Source organism: Nesoenas mayeri (assembly GCF_963082525.1).
Source record: "Nesoenas mayeri genome assembly, chromosome: 14".
Lineage (NCBI taxonomy): Eukaryota > Metazoa > Chordata > Aves > Columbiformes > Columbidae > Nesoenas > Nesoenas mayeri.
Genome location: NC_137556.1, coordinates 18,982,122 through 19,005,435, shown reverse-complemented (window position 1 = coordinate 19,005,435; position 23,314 = coordinate 18,982,122). Strand labels below are relative to the sequence as shown.

The 23,314-nt window shown below is 43.3% G+C and overlaps 1 protein-coding gene across 3 annotated transcripts in view; it reads left to right on the top strand.

Moving 5' to 3' along the window:
• The window catches only part of CTNNA1 (catenin alpha 1), a 113,880-nt gene that overhangs the window by 27,279 nt on the left and 63,287 nt on the right, over window positions 1–23,314 (top strand). For 2 of the 3 annotated variants that reach the window (XM_080353515.1, XM_080353516.1), the window contains exons 6-7: window positions 1,629–1,895; window positions 5,323–5,526. In XM_080353515.1, coding sequence (XP_080209641.1) covers window positions 1,629–1,895; window positions 5,323–5,526 — 471 coding nt within the window. Of the gene's footprint in view, window positions 1–1,628; window positions 1,896–2,300; window positions 2,399–5,322; window positions 5,527–23,314 lie in introns of those variants that run through there. The other variant, XM_080353517.1, reaches the window with a different exon arrangement.

The window sequence follows — 23,314 nt, the reverse complement described above, 5'->3', positions numbered from 1 at the left end:
CTCACGTGGGCTGAATGTGCCCGTTTAAACAGGGAGCACAGGTCATGGCTGGGCACAGAATTAATAACTCTTTCCAAGAAAGTGAGTGGGGATGCTGGTTAGTCTTGCTGTGATGTGCCCATTTGAGAAGGAGTTTAAAACCCTGTTTGTTATGTTTATGTTCTGTGTTTGGATAAGTTGTGCTTAACCTTAAAACCGACTTCACACGCAATTTGTTCAACAGCACTGTTGTGACTCACTGTGTAGGTAAGTTTTCAAAAGCAAGCGCAGGTGTGGGCAGTCCCATTTATCAGAAATAGCATAATTCTTGTAGAGCATTTTGTGTGTGTTTGTTCTGCTGATGCGTACAAACCAGGACTCCTTATGCACCTCTGACACTGCTTGGGTTTTTTGCACAGATTCATCTTTGAAAATAAACCTGTTACAGTCTAAAATGGATTGTCAGTTGGTTATGGATCTACAATCTGATTGCAGTAAATGGGAGTAGGGTTGTGATGGCAATGCAATAAATGTTCTTAAACTGCTTTGTGATGGAGTGTTCCATGCTGTGGGAAGTGATTGCATTAAATCTGTAAATCTGTGAGCCTGCTTGCAGTGCCCTGCCTGCTCGGTGTGCGTCTTGCAGAGGTCGTGTAGAACACATTCATTTTGAAGAGTCTGTCAGTGGTTTTTTGCCTTCTCTCAGTAAGGCAGTCCTCTTCTTCATTTTCATCATCTCTTTGTTAGACTTAAGAGATAACGTTAAAATTACGATACTGCTAATAACTGTGGTGGTTCTTCCCTTTATAAACTGGCTGCTCATGCTGGACTCAGCAGCTTTATCTCATCATAGTGCTTCCATTCCTAAACAGAGGTGATGGTGCTTTAGAGAATTGCAGCAGTGAGAGTTTGGGAAAAGACATATGGACTTGCTCACTAATCTTAAATTAGCAGTAATTACAGTCATTGGATTGATTTTTGTCTCATTGGAGATGAACAAGAAGTTGAATGAGATGATATACTTGCTCTTCTAAAATTAAGTACCTGAGTCTCTTGGGGAGAGTGAACTCCATCTTCTAGGTATGATTAAAGAAAACATTCTGGTTGCGAGTCTTTGAGTTTAAATTCAAGAAGATCTTTCTTCTCATGTGCAAGTGCAAGACAACATTGCATGGGAAGCGTCTTGTTTGATAGTAAGTTAAGAACAAAGCTAATTTTATTTTTATCTAAAAATGTAAGGTGTTCTGTTTTGAGGTTTTGGGTTTCTTTGTGATTTTTAGCTGTAGTGTAAACTGGAAGGAATGGGGAGAAAAATTGTGTACTCGCAACCTGGGTCCTCCTGATATACAGGTGTTGCCAGCCTTCAAAATGACGCTCCTGTACTGTGGAGAGGAGCAAAAATCCAGCCTCGTGTTTTGAATTGTGGCGTTGGGAATTGCCCTACAGTATTTTTTTTTTGTTTTTATGAGCCTTTTGTGTCTTGAAATTGAGCCCTTAAGAACAGGGATATTCAATCAGAAGGTAGTTAGATTTGAGCATATTAGGCAAAGAACCTGCCTGTATTTTGAAGATGCGGGGAGACAATGAATGGATGTTAAATGTGGGATACGTTCTCAAATGCCTTTTTTTCCCTTTAATTTTCCTAATAGGAATTGAAAGATGTGGGTCACCGTGATCAAATGGCAGCAGCCAGAGGAATCCTGCAGAAGAACGTTCCCATTCTGTACACGGCGTCACAGGCCTGCCTGCAGCACCCCGATGTTGCTGCCTACAAAGCCAACAGGGACTTGATCTACAAGCAGCTTCAGCAGGCGGTCACCGGCATCTCCAACGCGGCTCAGGCGACGGCGTCGGACGACGCTGCCCAGCAGCAGGGCGGAGGGGGAGAGCTGGCCTATGCTCTCAACAACTTTGATGTGAGTTTTGAACTCTTTACGTGAAAAAAAGTGGTAACTCCAACTATTGTGTTAGTTTATTAGCAGCAGCTTGCTTGTATTTATATTGCCTGAGAGATTGCTTTCTACTGAAATACAGGAAGTCTTGGGTAAAGTAGGCTTTTCTTTTTTAAAAGGCTATATTCTATCAATCCCAGTATGAAAAAAGAAAGTTATATATGTGGTTCTTGGTGATTGAAGGCTGTCAAGTTAAACTAGCTCTGAAATAGTAGTTAGCCTACTGCTACATTAGATGTAAGCCCTTGGTTTATTTGAAATCGATTATTTTATAATATATTTATGTAATGTATTCTTGCAGGTGACAGAGATGACTTATTAAAAGTGAATAATGTATTTGGAATTGCCCAACCTACCTACCGAGAGGCACTTGAAGTGGGAAGTTGAATATGATCTTTGGTTGGGAATGAAGTCATTCCGCAGTGATGTTGTACTGATCTGTCATTCTTTATCTCGTGTTCAGTGAGGTACTGAGGGCAGCCATGCATTTTTACTGAGAACACTTTCCTTTTGAAGCCAGTATTCTGTGCCTACCACTGATTCAGCTGCTGAATTTTAAACACCTTGGCATTAACTTACCTCTAAAACTTTGCAATATTAAATAAAGACACCACTCAAAAGGTGTTTAATACTTTCATTTTTGCCAGGTATTGCTCACCTTCTCCTTTTTGCTCTTACCGCTCTTGTTCTTCCCCTCCATTCCTTTCTCAGCCCTGTTTCCTTTCCCAGGCTATATTGGAGCTCTCCCTGTGCCTGGTGTGCAGCCTTTCTGTGTGATCTCCTGAGGAACAGGAAGATGACATGGTTGTTTTGATCTTTGTGGCTAAGATTTCAGTTTTAAGTCTGCTTTTCTTAAATTCCATCAGTTGAACATTCAGCTCCGGAAGTCTTGGGGTGGCAGGTTTGAGCAGGGTGGGTGGGAGGGCCGTGGGTCCCATCACAGCACACAGCGTTAAGGACTGACTTGGCGATGTGGAATTGAAGAAGTAATTCAGTTCAGGTTCATGGACTGGCTACTTAGCTCAAACCATTTAATGCGCTTTCTGATATACGACCGTATTTTACTATATTAACTCTCTAATAGATATGGCTGGAGACTTTTTTTGAGTACTGCAGTTCGTGTGGAGCTTCGGAGCTTTTTGTTCTGCATTGTGAGTCTCTCTAATAGCAGCAGGGCTTGTTCGGCAGGCCGGCCTCAATGTGCTTTGTCATCGCATTCCTGCCAAAGGAGACTCACAAAACAAATGTGTTCAGGGTCTTGGGAGATGTTATCCCTGCACTTAATTTCCTGAGTGTTATTGCGCTCTTGTATTAGAGACTTTGCACACACGTGCCCCAAACACTCCAGTGTTTTTACTGTGATGGTAAAATATTAAATGGCCACCAGAAGATAACAAGGTAACGATTATCTCTGGGTTTGATGGTGCAGTTCTGGAGTAGTAGCATACTACCATTGTACAGGGTGTTTCAAAAAGATGGACCCAATTTCAGAGCAGTAGCAGGGTGTTTTAAAAAGGTGGACCCAATTTAAAATCACTCTATCTCTGCAACCACGAACTGCCCATGAATGAAACTCTTAGCACTTGAAAGGGCCGGGCAGAGTTTCAAATGATGACCATGGCTGCTTTGAAATTGGGCCCATCTTTTTGAAACACCCCGTGTTATACATACGGCTAAACATTTCCGGAAAAATGAGGAGCGTGTTGGAAAGCGCGTGCCATGTTCTCATCCTGCTGCGAAGGCTGCGTGGTTACCCTGCAAGGAAACGGAATGTGCAGGCTGGTGGGAGAAGCAGTGGTCATGGCATTGATGTTGAAGTTAGCTAGCATGCAAATGTTCTGAAAACTTCCATTTCAATAAACTTTAGGGCTTCTTTTATACACAGCGCCCTCTGCTCCTGCTCCATAGTGGGAAGAAAACCCACAAAGACCCTAAACAAACCAGCAAACCTTGAAATGGCCAATTAATTTTCCTTTAATGAATTGCAAACCTGTTTAAATAAACCACTTGAAAATATTCACAAGGTGATAAATACTGCACTGCTTCTTCTGGTGAACTTCTCTTGGTGGCGTTATTGGCCTCTTGCAAAGCAGGTACCTCAGTACTGCTGGTTCAGCCTCAGGTCTCTGTGGTGGTTGAACCTGAGCAGGCAATACAACCACATAGCTGCTCACTCACCTTCCCACCCCAAGAACGGGGGGAGAAACTTGGATTGAGATAGACACAGTTTAATAAAGTAACAAAATACTAATACGCTACTAGTAAATATACATATAAAATACTGAAAGCAATTCCTCACAAGCTCTGTCGACAACTGAGCAGCCAGTCCCAGCAAGCCGCACCTGGTCCCAAAGCCAATCCCAGAGAGAGAAAAGAGAGGAAAAAGGCCGAACTAAACATCCCGACCGAAACTCCCCTGCCTCTGACCAAAAAAAAAAAGCCAAGAGAAGAGAGATAGCGGAAGAGCAAACCAGAAGGTCATGACTCTCCTTAAATACGAAGCATGACCATAATGGGCCAGAACACTCTCATTGCTCAGAGTGGGTGTCAGTCCAGCTCTGTCTGTCCATCCCCTTCCTTGCTGCCTCACACCTGTGGGCAGAGCTCAGTGTGTCCTTGGCTCTCAGACCAGAGCAATTAAAACATTGACTCTGTGCTGGGCTGTTACATCTTGTTCTCACACTAAGTCTAAATACTGAGCGTGCGAGCTATGAAAAGGAAAGGTTTCTAACTGCATGGAGAAAATGAACCCATTTTCAGTCAAACCAGCACAGTCTCTCAGTATGAGTTGTGCTTCCTAACACTCTCAAGGTAAACCTGGGATACTTTCTGCCATGAGGAGCTTGATTTCTGTGCTGTTTGAAACATCCATGTTGATGTTTCACTTTGAGAATTTTTGAGAATCCTGCTGTACTTACCTGCATGATGGTGAGGAGAAGACAGACTGCATAAAGTAGGAAACACAGCACTATATATAGGGCTAATTTTGGACTTTTTTTTTTTTTTTGTTCATAGTGGGATAATTATATCTGACAAGTTAACTAGTGAAGGCATGTCCGGATTGACATGTAGTTAAGAAGAGTTCTGTACTTTGAACCTTATTTGTGTTGGCACACTTCGTTTTTGCCATTCATGTAACGAGGCTTCCTGTGGCCAAATTTTGTTTAGCTGTCAAAGCAGTGCAAGGAGTGACTAGCAATGTAATCGACTGTGGAACCTTTTAGTAATTTTGCAAAACTGCTCATGAAAACCATCCTCAGTGCCAAAATTATGTGGCATTTGCCTTTTATGCCTGATCAGGGGTTTGCTGTAGACGTCGGTCATCTCAGTGACTTAACAGTAACTTACTGCTCTGTCTGATTACTAATTTCCGAAACTGTTATTTTCCTAGAAACAAATTATTGTGGATCCATCGACCTTCAGCGAGGAGCGTTTTAGGCCTTCCCTGGAAGAGCGCCTGGAGAGCATCATTAGCGGAGCGGCCCTGATGGCTGATTCATCCTGCACACGTGATGACCGACGGGAACGGATAGTTGCCGAGTGTAATGCGGTGCGACAGGCCTTGCAGGATCTACTTTCAGAATACATGGGGAATGTGAGTATCTTCTGTTTGTTTAGTTTGTGCGGTTTTTAACTCCGTGTTATTATGTAAAATGTGGACTTGAAGCTGTGTCTCAAAGCTGTTCCCGAACAGAATTTGAACAGTAACCAGCAGGCTGAAAGCTTTGTCAGGAGCCAGGATCAAACATACTTAAATCATCTTAAAATTGATCTCTGGTCTTCCAAGCAACTATTATCAACATAAAGTGTTAACCCTTCAGCACTGCTATTATTTTATGACTGTTAGTATTGGTTTGTGTAGAAATTAAATGGGTTTAGTCTGTTTTTGTGCCTCGGCTTACGTAAGGTAACTTGGCTTATGGAAAAAGGAATACTTCTTCTGTTTAAGCTTGGGAAGTTTAACTGTGTCCCCTTTTTAGCTAAAGGCATTCTAATTATTCTGTGTTTTTCAGAAGCAAGTTATTGTCGCTACTCAGTTCGAGTAGGGGTCATGTACGAAGTTAAATATTTAGGAAGAAATCCTGAGAACAGTTTTATATAAATCTTGGACTCTGAGCAATTTTTTTCCAGTGTTTAGGCATTTAATGTGCACACGGTATTTGAAGCCTGAGAGTGTTTCTGCGGTTGGAGTAAGTGTCATGTCACGCGGATGAGCGGCTGTGTTTGAAGGCAGCATGATATAATGTTGGACTTCTCTCCCTGCTGTTGCCTCTTTGTTCTTATCCTGGTGGGTTTTAATCTGAACCTTTTCTTAGAGAATAGAATTTATTTAGGAACATTGCTGTGTTATGGACCTTACCTTTAAATCTTTTGACGAAAGCTGCTTCAGCGTAGGGTAGAAATGGTCAAATGTGCAGGTAAGGTCGGTATAATTTGGAGAGCAGCTGCCGTGTGTGGTAACGTAAAACAAGAATTTCTGTTTACCAAAGACAAGGACAAAGTAATTGAACAAAACTGAAAGCCAAGCCTTATATAGCCTGCGGGCTGAGCTAGGTACTTCATGTAGTCTGTCTTAATTGCTTGTGAAAGTAGCTTGCGTTCAGCATTGACATTCTATAGAACTGAGCAGTGCAGCTGGGAAGCAAGCCGCTAAGTCGTGCCGTTTAACATTGCTTTCAGAGCACAGTGTTTTATTAGTATATGACGCATCTGTAATAATCCCTTCAACTAATGTGCTACTGGATTGGATGAAGCCCTATTGTCATGATTCAGAACGAAATATCCACCAAATGCTAATTAAAAATGTGGATCTTGCACATAAGAGCTGGTAGCATTTGTCTCATTGAAAGTCAGTCAATACCTGTGTGCACGTGCAGAGCTGTGCCTGCCGTTCACAGGAATGCCTGTCCTCCTCCTCTTCCTCCTCCTCTGGGCTCTTGTCTCCAGTATGCAAGTTAAAGTCATCACGTTGAGATGGAAAGAATGTATTCCCTCTGTTATCTCTCTTAACACATTGTGAAATTAGTGGAGCATACTGAATTTTTTAAAGTCACTGCTATGTTATGATTGTAGACAGTGTAGTTGGGGAAATGAGATTAGAAATTCAGTGAAATGGAGTGGAAAAAGCAATTGATAAATTATGGTGAAAATGTGGGACGGTGTGTAAAAATCCATACTGAGGGTAGGAAAAAAACCCTCAATGATGAAGCTGAAGGATGAATAATAGTTGGGAATCTAAACAGTGAAAAAGCTTTGACAGATCTACAGGAAGAGTAGGGGTGTGCTGACTTTCTGGAGTGGTAGAGGAAATGTCACATCATGTATATGTATGAAATACCCACAGCTACGGGCCCCAGCCATCTCCTGGTGTGCTTGTCTCCAGCCTCCCTTGGAACAAGGAAATGAATTGGGCATTAAATCTGTTAATTACACAGCGCTTGCAGTGCATCATAAATCCTATGTGAGTGCTAGAATAAGAAATATTTATTGGCCGAGTGTAAAAATATATATATATATGTATCTGTCTATATATCAGAGAAGATTGGATGAAGAATGCACTGGAAGGGTTGAAGCACAGGAATGTCTTGAGGCAGATTCCCTTTTAGTTTTAAATGCCTTCTGGTTTAGTGACTTCCTCTAGCTTTTGGGTTGTCTGTCAGATCTCTGGCAATAAGAAGACTGTTTCCTAGCTAGTTTGTAACTCAAAGTCCTTAGTGTTTTGAACCCATAGTTAAACTGTCTCTGGGCCTGTCCCTCAGCTCTGTAAGTCTGCATAACAGTCTGAATAACAGTTTTCAGTAAAACCGAGTTGTTGGATCTCCTGACCCCTGCTGCATCTGTGGGTGTGGTGGTGAAGCCTGTGACTATGCCCATAAAAGAAGGGCAAGATTTGCTTGTTCTGTACTTTGTTACGGAAGTTTGTATCCCCTTTCCTTAGATTGGTGTGTGTTCTATTTCCTTTTCCATCTCACACACCTGTCTTGCCGTTTTCAAGAGTAGTCCAACTTGGTCAGTCTGAATTTTGTACATCCAGGCCAGTGTCTTGTCTTGGCAGCGGTCAGTAGTGCTTCCTACAAGACAGAGGACAGTAACAAGGGATTTTACTTACCCAAAGTATCCTCTGACTGCTCACAGTCTGCAGCTAGGATACTTTCAGAGCTAGTGTCACTGACTGCATGTAACATTTAATGACTCTGGATGGACTTCAGAATTATAGAACCATTCTGGTTGGAAGAGTCAAGTCATAACCCAACTCTAGCACTAAACCATGTCCCTATGAATCTCGTCTATGCACCTTTGAAACCCCTCTGGGGATGGTGACTCCAGCACTGCCCTGGGCAGCCTGTTCCACTGCCCATCAGCACTTTCTGGGAAGAATATTTTCCCAGTATCCAATCTGAACCTTCCCTGGTGCAACTTGAGGCTGTTTCCCCCAATGAATCTGTGTTGTTTCTTTCTGAACCCCTGTGAACTTACAGCATCCGTCATCTTCGTTAGCAAGGAGTTCTCCTGCTTAGGTGCTCTGTGAAGAACCATCTCCTTTTGCTTTGAAGCAGAACAGCCTCCTGTCTGTTCTGTTGGATGTTTCCTTCATCTCATTTAGGACAGGACCCTGAGTAGTTCCCTTGCTCATCCTTTTCTATGCCACCTGTGTTGTTTCAGAGCCATATCATGTAGGAGACTTTGGTCTTCCCCAGAATGGTGCCCAGTTTTATCAGGTGCTTGCCATAGACAAGCTATTAAACAGCTCCTCTGAGCTTTGGCTGTGCCCTTGTTATCGATCAGCATGGTGGAACAGGATGGGCTTTGAGTGAATTAGGGCTTGTTGCCCGTGCTTATCTGCATTTCACAAAAGTTTGCACAGCTGCGTTTAGCCTGGTCCTGCGAACTGGTGGCAGGTGGCGTTTGCTGTGGTGGGACCCATCTCCTTGTTCAGGTTCACTCAGAGTCCAGCTCATGTGGTCCAAGAAGACCCTGAGTGGGGAATCACGGTGCATACAGCAACGGCTGGGAGACGAGTTTCAAAAGTGACCTCTGGTCTGAGCCAAAAAAACTCGTGTAGACACTTTGCGCGACCTCGTCCTGTGCTGTATCTGGATCTTCAGTTTCCCTTTGAGATCTGGAGACCAGAACTGCATCTGCATTCAGGATTCAGGCAGTGTCATGGTATCATCTGGTTTTGTTCTTTACTTCTGTACTGACCGTTCCTAACACTTGATTTGCTCTCTGGTAGCTGCCGAGCACTGAGGTGCCTTCTCGATGAAATGGCTGCCATCGAGATTTGGCTTCTGGGCCACAGTGGCAGGACCCTGTTTTGTGAATGTGAAGTTAGATGGTCTTTCCCTTGTACACCACTTGTTACTTATGTCCACTGAACTTTATCTGCCTTTTTATTACCCAAACTCTTAGTTTATGAGCCACATTCCTTAAAATGCCAGCTGTTCATCCCTTAATTGTAGCATCTAACTTGTTAGCTTTTTCCCCCTCGTCTTCCCTTTCGCTTAGGGAGAGCTGCCTTCCATTAGGGCTTTTGCTCACTTCTCACGATTCCAACAGAAAATAGTTTTGCTTTTTAAACTTGCATTGCAGATCCCTCCTGGATTGAAATAGCAAACGCTAATGTTTATATGCATTTGATTTTTATTACTTGGGATAAGTTTGATTCTTATTGCTAGAGCTGAATGGCAGAGTAAGAATGGGAAGGCTTAAAAAAAATCATTATTGATTCTGACTAGCGTTGTAAAAGTGAAGTATTCCAGAATCAACTGCATGTAATGCAATAAACTGACCACATCAGTTGTAGCAAAGTTTGTAATATAACTAATTGATGGCAAGATCCAGGTCTTTGTGTGACCTCTTGCAGTCAAGCATTCTTGGTGTGTATTAAATAAAAACATTTCAAAGCATATTTGAGTTTAGTTGGACATAAAAACCAGACTTAGGGGAAGGGGACAGAACAAAACATCTGCTTGAGTGATGTTCGAGATGAATAGTACACCCATGAAGGAGCTGGTAAGAAAGCTACGGTCCTGAGTACGGCCATGTAACAAAATACAACCAAAAGAGTCTTTGTGTCTCACCTTGTGTTGGTAGACGTTGACCACTTGCAGTTCGTTCCAAATAAAAAGTATGAAGCAGAATATTTTTTGACACTACTACCGCTTTATGCCGGTGTTTCCTTTGTGCAGCAGCGGCTGTGACCCCTCTCCCGGTGCAGAGAGCAGGTACGGTTCTTGTCAAGGTCTCTGCTTTTCTGTACCGATCTGGTCAACGCTGCCTTAAATGTATGCGTGCAGTCTTCATTGCAGTTATGTTATCTAAACTACAAATGAATGCATAAAAAAGTAACAGTGGGCTGATAGAGCTGAAATGTGTCTGCATTCCTGAGAATCTGGTATGTAGAATGGAGAGGTAAGAAAATGCGTCTGCAGGGACAAAAATCCACAACTTCAAGTCGTGACAGGGTATTCGCTCTGTGCTTGAACTCTCCATGGGTGTTATTAGTGCAGAACTTGGGCAGCTTGACTTGATTTTAGCTGATTAAATATGGTAAATATAGGAGCTGGTGGTTTTTGAGGTTGAGGTTTTGCAGTTGGCATTTGGGGGGTTAGAAAGTGCAGGCTGTCCACTGAAACTTCACCACAAGTTTCCGTCTGCTCTCAATTTGCCTGTGCTGATCTTGCAGAGGACATCAGTTATCCAACTGACACGTAAGGCTGGAAAGAAAAACTTCCATAGGCTTTTGACAGTCCATTTTTATTGCTTGGTGCAAGTGCCCTGAGGGACGGGGACAGTTCGGCGTCTTTCCGCGAGGGCTGTTTTAGAGCCATTCTGTAGCAGCGATCAGAGGTGTCCAGGTCTATTTAGTATGCACAGAGATGTGCAGAGAGCTCTCCTTTTAAGTCTGTTCTGTACCCCATAAATTTCTAATGCATCCAGTTACCCTTTCATGCACACACCACTAACTCGGACATGCACTGGCATCAGCTTGGTCAGAAATTCTAGTCTGGCTAGTGCAGAATGCGAACCCAGAGCCCCATTGTGTACAACATGCTCTTGTACAATAAAATCCCTTGTTACTACATTTGGAAATGATAAATCGTGTTACATAAAGTAGCTTGACAGGTCCGATTTCAATGGGAATTTTAATGCTTTCATATTAACATTCTGACTGTGTCCTTGAGTGTCTGGATTGCATTAGAGGTGCTTGGCAGCAAATGGAGAAAAACCATTGGGGACTGGTTTCAAAGCAGCCGTTCCAGACACAGATTATTGCAGCAGATTTTTTTTTTTCCCAGTTTCCATCTTCTGTCGGGCCTGGAGTGGTTGCCTGCCATAGGTGGGTGTGTTTGGGGTGGTGGTTGTGTTTCTTTCTGTGTTAGACTGTGATCCCGCTTACAGCTGTGCAGCACAGCTGGACGGTATTGAGGAGGCTGGAGCCCCGGTTGCCACACTGTGCGGCTGGTGGGAGCTCTCGCCTGCTGGCCACTGTGCTTTGGCTCTTGAGATGGCTGAAGTAGCTCTCAGCACTTCTGGTTTTAGACTTGGTGGTCTCATAGCTTGCTAAATGCTTCTTTTGCACCCCTTTTCTGTGTTTAGTGTGCTTGTGGAAATGTACTGCTCCAAACAAGTACTATTTGCTCCATCTTAATTGCATTATTTTGCTTTTCTTTCCTAAGCTTCTTTGAGCATCTCTGATGCTTGAGAATGAATGGGCAGGAAAGTGTCTAGCTTATCTGTTTAATATCTTTTGGGAGAAATAATTTTGTCTTCAGAGCTACCAGCAAAGGGTATTTCTAGTCCTGACACACTTGTGGTTTACAGAATGGAGATGGGTTTTCATTATGAATTTGCTTATTAATAGTGTTGATCCACAGCTTTGTATTACCATCAAGGATCCAAGCTTGGAAAGGAATGTATGTGAATTTTCCCAACTGTAAAAGTTATTTACAGCAAGTATCTATATATTTGAAAAGGCTCTTTCATAGCCCTTTTAATGAAAGCAACTGTTTCTGTGGAAATATATGTGAATTAAAATGGCAGACTGATTCATATTTATGATGAAGATGCTGATAAAAATTCTGCCTTGAGATAATCTACACTTTCTTTTTTAATATTGTTTCTGTCAGTTCAAGATGCTTGAATGCTGACGTGATGGACGTGGTTTGAAAGCCGGGATGGATGTTTCTGTCATGGACTTGGCTGCTCAGCAGAGCTGTGCTGTTGTGCTGGGCACTCATTTCCATACACACTATCAGCTTGACAAAGATGCTGCTTTTAAAAACAAAACGTTTCTGAAGTCATACAGTTAAAGCTTAATGCTTACAGACTGACATAGAGTAAATAAGTCAGCGTTCCTGGAGGGACGCCTGATGAAGAGAATTTCACACTGCATCAGTTGGATGTTTTCGGGCCACAGCAACAAGTTGCTTCTCCAACATCACCCCCGTTTGAGACTGAGCATGGCGTGTGTTTGCAGAAGATTTTCAAGGAACTTTATTTGTTAGGTAGTGATACAGAGGCCTATAGAAATAAACTGAAGCCAGCTCGTGCAAAGCTTCATCAGCTTTGTGAGCTTTGGGTTTTCATGCTCTTCAGAGCTCGCTGTCATCCCAGTGGCTACTCTGAGCTCATCCTGATGCAGATGTGGAACTGCAGCTTTAGAGATCCCGAACAACTGCTGCGCTGAGGGCTCAGCTGGCAAGGGAGGGAGGGCAGCACATCTGGGCTCCAGGTGCTCCAGGCTCCCAGTTCATTGCTGCGGGCACCACAAGTCCTGAATACGTTTCAGGCCCAAAGCAGCGTTTGCGCGATGCATTGCTTAAAGAACCGTACGCCTGCCTTCATGCCGATTGAAAGAAACCCACCAAAGCCCAACACTCGCACCTGAAGTCTTGTTCCAATACAAACTTAACACTTGATCGCAATCTTAAATCATTGCTCTTCTCCGTCCGCCACTTTCAGGCTTTGCTGCTTGTTGGGCATAAAAATGCCAGTAATAACTCTTGAAGTGAGTGGATTTGGTGGTAGCTGGGGCTCAGTGTGAGCTGTACTCAGCAGTACTCAGCCTTGCGGTCTTGCCACGCTTTTCAGCATTTGTTTTGTAGACTCTTAATAGCTGTAAAAGAAGGAGGGTTGCTGCCCTCCCCTACAGCACACACTGCATCGATGTGTGCGGCACAATTGGAGGCTTACGCTAGCTTTAGACTGAGACTTGAGTCCTGGAGATACTTGGTGTGGCAGTGAAGGCTTCCACCCTACCTGATCCCTCCTTTCCTACCCAACCCCTTCGGGTTGGTATTGATGAAACATCTATTTTTCCTTTCTTATTAGACATATGTCTCTCTCCAGTGTTAACACATATCTAATATCGTCTAATACTCCGTTATAAATCCAGACATTTCTTAATTTAATGTTGATCAAATAACATTTAAGATTGGTGGAAGTCTTGAAATAATAACGTGTGCTCACTTTTTTGTGATGTGGCAGTTGGCATTTAGCAGCATTTTATTTCTGTTGAGCTGTAAACCTTTTTACATAAATATGCTATAATGCTATGCATGGATGCTGCTTTATAATTCCGTGTTTTGTGACTTAATTTGAATTCTACCATTTAGTAGGAAAACATTTGAACTCTGCCTGGCTACATAAGATTAAATCTAAAGTCACCCTAGTGGAGCTCCTTTTGGTGATACTGAAGTGCTCTCTCAAAGCCTAAATCGGGGAGTATAGATGGAACAGAGCGTGCAAGTTTGCTCAGTGACTACTGAGCTGTGCATAACCAGTCTCTTAGCCTCCAGCAGGATCATGCTCTCAGTGTGCAGAAGTATTACACACACAACTGGGCTTTTGAATTTCTCTTGTTGGAGGAAAGGGAGGATGGAATTATTACAGAGTTGGAATACCACAGTCCTTACACTATGACAAAATATGTGCATCTCAAGTCTTGGGCCTCCCCTTCCCCTTTTTTCTTTAGCCTTGATCTATCTAATAGATCTCTTGGGTTCAGCTCCTCTCTTTCTGCAGGATGAGATTCGGAAGATGATAAAGTGGGAGAATGAGGACAATCGCTGTCTGTGCACACATGGCTCTGCTGTTGCCTGGTACTGCTAATATCCTCTCCAGTTTGCCGGTGATATGCAAAGCCTGTTATGCTTTATTATTTTATTGCTTTTAATATCTCTTTACCTTTTTTATAGATCCCAATGCAAGCAGTAGAAGTCTTTCTTGATAGGAAGCCAGAGTTTCTGTGCTGGATGTGGCGTTCAACATCTAGAGCGTGCTCTTTGCTTAGCCTGTTTTGTCCCGTGTAAGAAAGCTGATGTTCTGCAATGCTCATCGTGTGTCCTGGAGCTTTAGACCTACTTTGTCCCAGAAAGTCAACTGAATCAATACGGAATAATTAGTGTTTGTGGCTAATCCAAGTAGTGGCAGTCGTCTTGAATGTAAATAGAGGCAGAAGAGTGACTTAATCCTCCTCATGTCTGAGGAAGGGATGAAGGTGAAGCTCTATCTTGGAAGGCTCTTGAAACAGAGGAGAGAATTTTGGCTTCCTATGTTCTGCACAGGGACGTGTTTGTTCAGCAGGTTGGGCAGGAGTTGGAGGCGAATGGGCAGAGGAGAAACAGAGCAGAGAACTCGTGTATGCCAGGGTTAAAAACCTGCTCCAAGATATTGGAGAATACTTCATGACTTTGGAGACTGTGTACTTGCTGAATTGAGGCTCTAGAAGAGTGGTTTCTTTACAATAACAGCAACAAACCTATAGGCTCTCAAGCCAAGAACTTCCTTGCAAAGGTGTGCTAAGAGATGGGTTTTCCTCAGTGCCAATTAAATCAAGTTTTCCCATGGGGGAAAACCAGCGCATTTGCAAATTTCCCAGTAGTCAGTGACACGGCGGAGTCGCGTGGTTCTGAGCTTGCTTTCACAATCACTGTGCTTTTCATAGATGGAGTGTATTTTTCTATAATGTCTGTATGTTTCAGCTTGAATGCAGATGTTGCGTGATGTGCAGCCATTCGTGGATTATTGACTCATACTGCCTATATGTTAACCTCGGACTGTCAGGAAGTAAGGGTTTCGCCATCCATTGGGTGCTCTACTGCTGCCATATGTGGCCAGGAAAAAAAACTGCTTCTCAGCTCAGAATCTCTTCTGTATGCCCGAGGTGCTGTCATCTGCAGTTTGCTGAATATGACAACTTGAATTGACATTATCAGTTACTTTATGAAACCTGCGGGAAGAACTTGGAAAATGAAGCCTGGTAGCTCTTCGAAAGGCTCTGGAAACAAAAGTTAGTCTGTTTAAAAGCTGTTTAACTCTGTAGGTGCGGTGTGAGAGCTGAGTGTGGCTGTGGAGCCAAGGAAACCGGAGGGGCAGGTCTGGTGAGTGCAGAGCAAGGTGTGTGGGTGCCCTCGGTGGGGGTTCTGCCCACCCAGCCCTTTCTGCTTCTTGCCCGCTCCAGATTTTCCTTTTAGCTCATCTGTCCCCTGCTGCCTTCGGGGGAATGCACTTTGGTCTCCTAGTTAAAAGATGGACTCCTTAAAAACAAATTACTTTTTATTCTCTTTGTATTCTTTTGATTGATTTTTGAAGTGAGGTTCCCACCTACAAGCAAGGCAGGCACTTTTGTTTAAAACTAATAACATTCAGAGTTTTCTGTGCAGTGTGGGGCTGCACACGGGGCAGTTTGGGGAGTCAGGGTGTTTATTAAGCTATTCAAGACTTCAAATAATTCTGATACTGCTATATTTTTTTATGTTGTCTTGAAATACAAATGTAGTTGCATAATTTCTCTCAAAATTAAAAGAAATACAGAAATATGAAGGAATGCTGGATATCCTGAAGTATCTTCCTGTAACTTCCTGTAACCCCTCATTACGTGCTTGAGACTTGCCTGGATTTTGGTTTTCTTTCCTGATACCAACTCGTGACCATTTGCACTAACAAGTTTCAGGTTCATTCCAGGTGTTAATTAGCAACATGGGCATACGATGCTTTTAAAACCCATTTCCCAAGCAGGAAGCTGCCCGTGGGAGCTGTTTGGAGCACACCCTGTGTGTCCTGTATCTAGTGCTGGAAGGTCTCCATGGATGTTTCTCCTTTCCAAGCCTCCCAGCAGTTGAATTACAGCTGTGAATGCCAGTCAGATACCTCCATTTATGTGCTGTCCCCCCATTTTTAATCTAGTACTGCTCACTGCTTTTAAGCATGCGATTAATTGTATTCAAAACATCTTCACTAATCCCCAGCAATTCATTCTCCTAGTGTAGAGGTTGAGCAGCTGGCTACATCATATTGCCCAAGTGCCTCTGTGTTTTCAGTTTAGTGTCCTGCTTTTGAAGGGTTTCATGTGTGTATCTGCCCCACCTCCCCCCTCAGCTTCTTGGACTGTGCAGGGAAAAATCTGAAATGTGGGGTTTGCTTCTTGTCCCGGCCATGCCTTTGAACCTGTCCTTGGAGGGCTGTCTGTATTGAGTCATTTCAGGGGAAGAAGGTGACATGGGAGCTCTGATGTCAAGTACAAAATAAGCTGCAACTATATCATTTGATACTGTTCCCCTTAAATGCCAAATTGTGAATTTCCTTGGAGGCAGAATGAGTTTTTTGGGCATCTCTCCAGGAGTCAAAGAATCCCAATTCTAGAGGTCACTGGACTGAAAAAAGCCAAGAAAGCGAGAAGTTAATGCAGAAATAACTGAAATGTTTAAAAAAGAAAAAAAATCAAAAGCCCTTTTGTCTTGCCCGGGGAGCTAATGGCCTACAAACAGTCACATTTTTGTCCTACAGGATCTTAGAATTGAGGAAGGGAGGGTCTTCACAAAACCAGGTTGATGTGGTGTTGTGAGAGCTGGTTTGGAGCAGGATCACAGCCCAGGCTGCTCCGGTGCCTCCTGCTCCGCTCCCCGCTCTGTCCCACGCAGCTTTGCACCCCTCGAGGCTGCTCCTGTGTTTGCAGATGCTGTGGGACTCCACTGTGCGACTAAAATGAATGAGATCCTATGAGGAATGTGTGTGTGTAGAGAAAAAGGTAGTAATTAAGCGGCAAATATTAATGTCTTGGTGCTCTTTTGTAGTGCTGTGGAAACATCTCCCCCCGCCAAAAAAAAAGGGTCATGGGTACTCAGAGCTGGAGTTCAGGAGATGTTTTTGAAAGAGCAGGGAGCTCGTACCCCTGGGAGTATTCCTGGTGTCATTTCCAGTAGATGGATTAATTCCTTTTATGCGTTTTGTAAACTTGCTTTTTGACTTCAGTTGTGTTGCCTGTTTCTGGAGCGGTGCCGCTGTGAAGGGAGGGGATGTGGAACTCTCAGTACTGGGCTGCACTCAGGTGTAGATTCAGTTAGAGCTTATTTCTTGGTGTAAAACTAAATTTAACCAGCTGGGTTTTTCAGATCACTGTCACCTTAAGTACATTCAATGTCCCTGTTTTTTCTATGCCAGATTGTACAGCTCTGTACATTAATTCTGTTTGTTTAGAATAGCTGCTGCTTTATAATCTATCTAATGCTAATTTAAGTCATCTATCTAATGATTTCTTTACAAGTAGAGGCTGATACAATAAAAATGTGAAATATCTCTACATCCCATAGCTCTGTGCTTTGCCCTATTTGCCTTTTCTGAATGCTGCCCCTGGGTGCTGCCCCCTTCCCAGCCCACCTGGGACACCCTGCCTGCTTCCTAAATGGTTTATTTCCTTTGACATTTGTTTTCTTTTAAAGAGGGGCAGCCACTTTGTATGCGTCAGGTTTGTGCTGGAATTTTAAATACTTTAATGCATTCTCATTATCTGCAAGGGTGGCTGGCTAATTAGTTGGCTCAGTAAATAATGGCTTGATAGTGCCTCTGTAAAGGATGACGTTATGCATGTCGCGTTTCGGTGCCTTTTTATTTGTGCCCAGTTCCTCGGTGAGTCACTTGCTTTAGATGAATGGAGGTGATGGAAGAAGGTTGCTGGCAGTATTGAACCAGGACCAGCGGGGTCGGCCCCGGGGGCAGCCGGCCCGGCTTCTTCCCAGCTATTTTTGCCTTCTGAGGGGGCAAGAGAAGGTACCGAGATGCTGTGTGGGAGGGAGAGGAGCTAGATCTGCTCTTTAGTGCTGGTGAGGCTAGAGGCGCTTGGGCACTGCGCCCTCCACACTCAGCTTTTGATGCTATTGCCACTTTTTAATGCCTTTTGCTTCCTGTTGAAGACAACTTCGTATCTAGTTATTTTTGTTGCTGTTTTGCAGGTTAAGGCAGCTGAATCCCTTCCTACAGGAAACACTTAAAAATCTGTTGCAAACTGACGCTATTTATATTTCTAATAATGAATAGGGGATACATTAATTCTAGCTTTGAAGGTCTTATGACTGTATGGGTAGGATTGTTTTTATTATCTGTTTCTCTGAGCTGTCTTGCCAGGAGTTAGGTGGCTTTATTCCCAGATTTATAATGCATTCTCTTCCTCTTGGAAAGGGCACATGCTGCCTCGGCTCACTCTTTTTCATTTGAGTTTTGCAGGGGTCTGTGTTGTTCCAATTTTAGTTGTTCTATTTCTAAAGCCTTACACATGCATGTAAAACATGATCAAAACTAGAATACTTCAAGGCTCTCACAATTACTGCGGGTGTAAACTTCAGCCTGCTTTTCATATTTCTGCATATATCTCTTAGTTCATGTAATTTGCAAAGGAAAAACTTGAGTTACTCTTTAGATAAGACTACTAATTAACATCAAAATGACAAATCAGGCCTATAAGGGTAGTGGATTACTCACTAGCCTTTTGTCCCTCTGCTTTGGTGTTTTGGGACATTCCCCTGTCCCTCCTGCTACTCCCATCTCCCCAGCTGTACTGGAAGTGAGATGAATTGACTTGTAGCCAAGCTTAACTAGTCCTGGTTCAGCAGAACCACTTGTGGGGAAACAGCTGCAATCATTGACACAATATTGTGCAGCCTGGGTCAGGCCTCACCTGCCTGCACAGCAATTGAGGCCATCAGGCATCGTTTTCACCTTCATACTGCCTGAAGAAACACCCTTGGGTTAAAATAGAGCTTTTATTAGTGTTTCTGATACATCTTTAGTGGCTGTGTTGAGCCCATGCTGAGCCTGCTCACGGTGGGGAGGGAAGAGAAGAGGAGTAGTTTGCAGGGTCCTGAAGGAGCGGGTGCCGGAGCCACTGCTCTTTACATCTGGGCTGTGTAAGATGGAGCTTGGACGCGCTTCTGCCTCCCGCCTGTTGACTGGGCATGAACTGCTGTCCCACGAGGGGACCCGGCAAACGGAACCCAGGTCAGAGCCCTCAGACCTGGCTCAAGTAGAAAACATGATCCAGATAATAAGAAACGTAAACCTCTTATATTTTGCAAAGTATCTTGAGTATGTTTGCTTTATTAATGCTGGCTCCAAGTCTGGCTTGTAGAGTCATGATTTAATAGAAATGAGGAAAACCCAGTTCAATGAAAACTCAGTTTTAGTGTATGATGTATTGCTGCCAATCTCAGTTTTCTTTTGAGCCCTTAAGGTAAAGATGCATGTTGTTGTCGGATGATTTTCTTGGTACCTTGGCACTTTCCTACTGGTACTTACCTATATGAATAGAATAGTCATGGTTGCACTTGATGATTCTGAGGGTCTCTTCCGTCTGAAACGATTCTAAGTGATTCTATATTTTTGCCTTGGTGGTGGAAATGTGTTGCAGAGGTATAGAACCTGTGTGCTCTATATTATCAAACCTATGCTGTTAACTTCTTTAGATGTAAGTCTTAGGAGGACACCAGTTGCTCTGTTACCTGGTAGTGGTACAAAATTAGTAGAAAATGTTTGAGAATCTGTTGTTTTCTAGAGCAGACATCTCTCTCCATCCCTTCTTCCTCCTCCCTCACATCTCAGGTGGAAATATTAAAAAAAATTATTGTGCTATTGCAATACCTCTTTTTCCCCTCAAGAAAGAATGCATTGATAGAACTAGACAGTAATTTTAAAGGCTTGATTTCACCATTACTTAAAAGAGGACTGACTCAGATGCTGTTGCCTGTGAAGGTATTTGAATGAAATTGTGCTTTCCTGCCCCAGCACGAGGGGTGTAAGTTTGCCTATAAAAGTTAGTAAGTAACTGGATTCCTGCATGGGCTGGGGATGGAATTATCACTTTACGTGGTTGAGATTTGATTGTCCTTAGGATGCGAACTACTTACAAACCAGCCCCAGCTCTGCTCGCCGTCCCCAGCATTTTCGCTGCCCTCGAGTGCGAATCCTGGAGCCAGTCCCAGGGATTCCGAGCGGGTTTTAGCCCCGAGCAGGCCTGAGGATTCTGGGTTGCTGCCATTCCAGTTAAAAGATGTGATGACATTTGGAAGACTAACTCGTGTGTTCTCCTGATGTTCCTTCTTTGTTGGGAGTGGACTCTGCAAGAGTGAAGTTGCAAATTATAGCTCTTGTATGAGAAAGGAAGGCTTTTGGAGGGTTATTTTTTTATATTGGTGACAATACTGGAAATATGTTGCTAGTTTGAAATATCTGTTTGGAAGGCAGTGGAATGCTTTTGATAACATACTGGTAAAATAGGCCTTCCCTGATTATAACTGCATTACAGAAAGAAAGAAATAGCCAAAACACTTGTCAAAATAGAAATCAGGCTGTGTAATGGCCTTGTTGGAAGCTGTTGGAATAATGGCAAAGAAGTCCCTTTCTGCTCAGAATGATGTGGGGTTTGTTTTATTTTCCTCACATCACTGAAACTTGTTATCATATTTTGCACCTTGTGTTTGTGAACAATCTGCATCAAGGACTTGACATTTAGTTCTGATTCTTTCAGTAGTTTCCAACATTTGTCTTGCATAAGCAAACGTAGGAGACAGTAGATAGTAATTATTCAAACAAGAACCAACCCAGGATTAAAGTTAGTAACATTTTCAGCATAGTTTACCCATTGAGCAATACTTAAAGTACTTGGAGGTTTAAATGAGCAGGAAATACCCAAAGTGCAGGACGGATGACCTGCACCTGGGAATGGGTCAGAAGCCCAGGAAATGCAGTTGTAAGGTAGTAAGCACACTATTTTAACAGATACAGAATTAGGGTAAGCTGATATGGTCAGAGCCAATGTGCTTTTATACAGATAAAAGATAACATTAAGTTATTGGTTAATGTAGTAGCAGATGAGCCTTGGTTCTAAGATAATACCTATATCTTTGAAACCGTCTCTGTGCAGAGACTCCCATCTGCAGAGGCCCAAACCCTTCTTGAAACTGAATTTTTCTGCCTTCTATAGCTAAACTTGCCCATTAGTATTTTATATTTTTTTAAGATTGAATTTTGATTTGTAAGTATTGTTTTCACTTGGTGCCGCAGGATCACTGGTTGCATATACTTCATATTATTTCACCTGAATTTACTGTGTCATGTCTCTACTACATTATTTTTTTTTACTCATTGCATGCACGTGCATCATTAATGTTTTAGAGGAATGGAGCGGTTGGGTTGGTTTGTTACTTATGTCACCTCATCTTTTTGGAGTGGTTTCTGGTATGTTCCTGGTTCCCAGTGGGTGTCGGGTCGGTGAGCACAGACTGAATTCTGACCCTGCAGCGCAGGTTGGAGCCGAGGAGCTGCAGTGTAGCCAGCTTCTCATAAACAACCCAAACTGGTTTTTAAAGCTGATGGTCGCTTATTAATTTACCTGATGAAGATTACTGCTTTTTAATAAATGGACAGTAAAAACAGGTGTCAGAAAGTTGCAGTTTTGATGATGCAGCTTTACTGTGGTGTGTTCAAGTGATGGAGTGCCCACGAAGAAGAGGAAAGCAGTCTGCAGTCTGGTAGCGTCAGCTCATTTGAATGTAGTATAAAGCTTCTTCATGTGTCTCTGGACACTCTCATTGGCGTGCTTCGTCAAGTTAATTGTTGTCCACAGACAGTTGTAGATGTGAAGGGGTAATATCCCTGAAATTTATCTGCATGGTGCGCTGGAGCCGTTCTCCATTCTGTCAGTGCTTTCATTTGCCTGCCGTGGTTTACGACGTGCTGTCAGGCACGGGGAGACCGGCAGTTCTCTGGAGATGCATTAGCGGAGGGTGCAGAGCTTTAACTTTTGCGTTCTGGGGCTCCACATAATGTTGCTGCTTCTGTGCAAGTGCTTTTTGCAGGTTACGTTGCTGCGTGGCCGGTGGCGGTTGCTGTCTCGGGCCCATCTCTGCAGCAAGGGCTTCCAGTTCATTCCTCGAACGCTTCTCAGATTTGGAACAAAGTGGTTGTTTTCTCCAAGTTTCACATTTGTCAAATACCTGCATCGCTGACAAATCTACAACTTGGAGTGGCAGAGGCATTGCAACTTGTTCAGCAGTTCCCACTGCAGAAGGCATGTTAAAGTCACACACATGGTCTGTAAATATCTGAAGTGCCCTAGTCCTGATTTCATTGTTACATTATGTTATTTAATTATTTTACCGATGGGCAGCAGCAGGTGTCCGTCATCCAAAGGACACATTTTAGCCACTCTAGAGACTTGCTCTCCATTCACAGTCACAGAGCAATACCTGGCAAAAGCTCATTACGTGTGGGACTTGGAGTGTTTTGCGTTGTAGTTTCAGTAAAGGATGTACAAACATCTCCTGAATGTTCCCTGTCACTATAGAGTAACTTGTCAAAGGTATCTGTGTTTTGCTCAAGACTGTAGTGTCATGTTAGAGATGTAGTACTGCTAAAGTATCTTTTTTCTGTAGTCCAACCTGATCAAATGTCTCACCTTAGCCTTTTTTGAAGTTTCTGGTGTCTTAGGACTGGATGCTAATTGCAGGCAAAAGGCATCTGTCATGCAGTCAGAGCACTCTCATTTCCAAGTTCCACAGCTGCTATGGTGCTAATAGATATCCCAGAGCTAAACCGGCCATCCATGGAGAAGAATATAAACTAGAGATGGCTTTCTCCTCCTGCCTGCCCTGTGGCTGTTCAATTCTTGAAGGCCTGAACCCTGAAGATACAGATTTGATATCTGCAGAGCTTCCAGCTGTCATTAGTTGTTACCAGCCTTGGTCCTGCAGTGAGCTGCTGCTCCCCAGGGTGCCGAGCTGTGTGTCCGTGCTACCTGGGAGCAGCGACACAGCTATTTCCATCTTTGGGACTATCTGGAAAGATCAAGGAGGAATTCCTTAACCTTTAAATTACACAACCAGAATTTCAAGCATGGAGTTAATCCCAAGTCTCTGCAGACCTCAGTACAACAGCTGTTGCTGTTCGTTTGGGGATGGGATGCTTCAGGGCTAGACTCAATCAAAAAGCGGTTCCGCATCTTTACTGAAGCATGTTGTCTTATCCTGAGGATAATGGAGATGATGCTTTTGCTCTTTAAATGAGGTGTAGTGCTGGCTGGGGCCTGCAGCGTGGCCTGCCTTGCCCAGCCG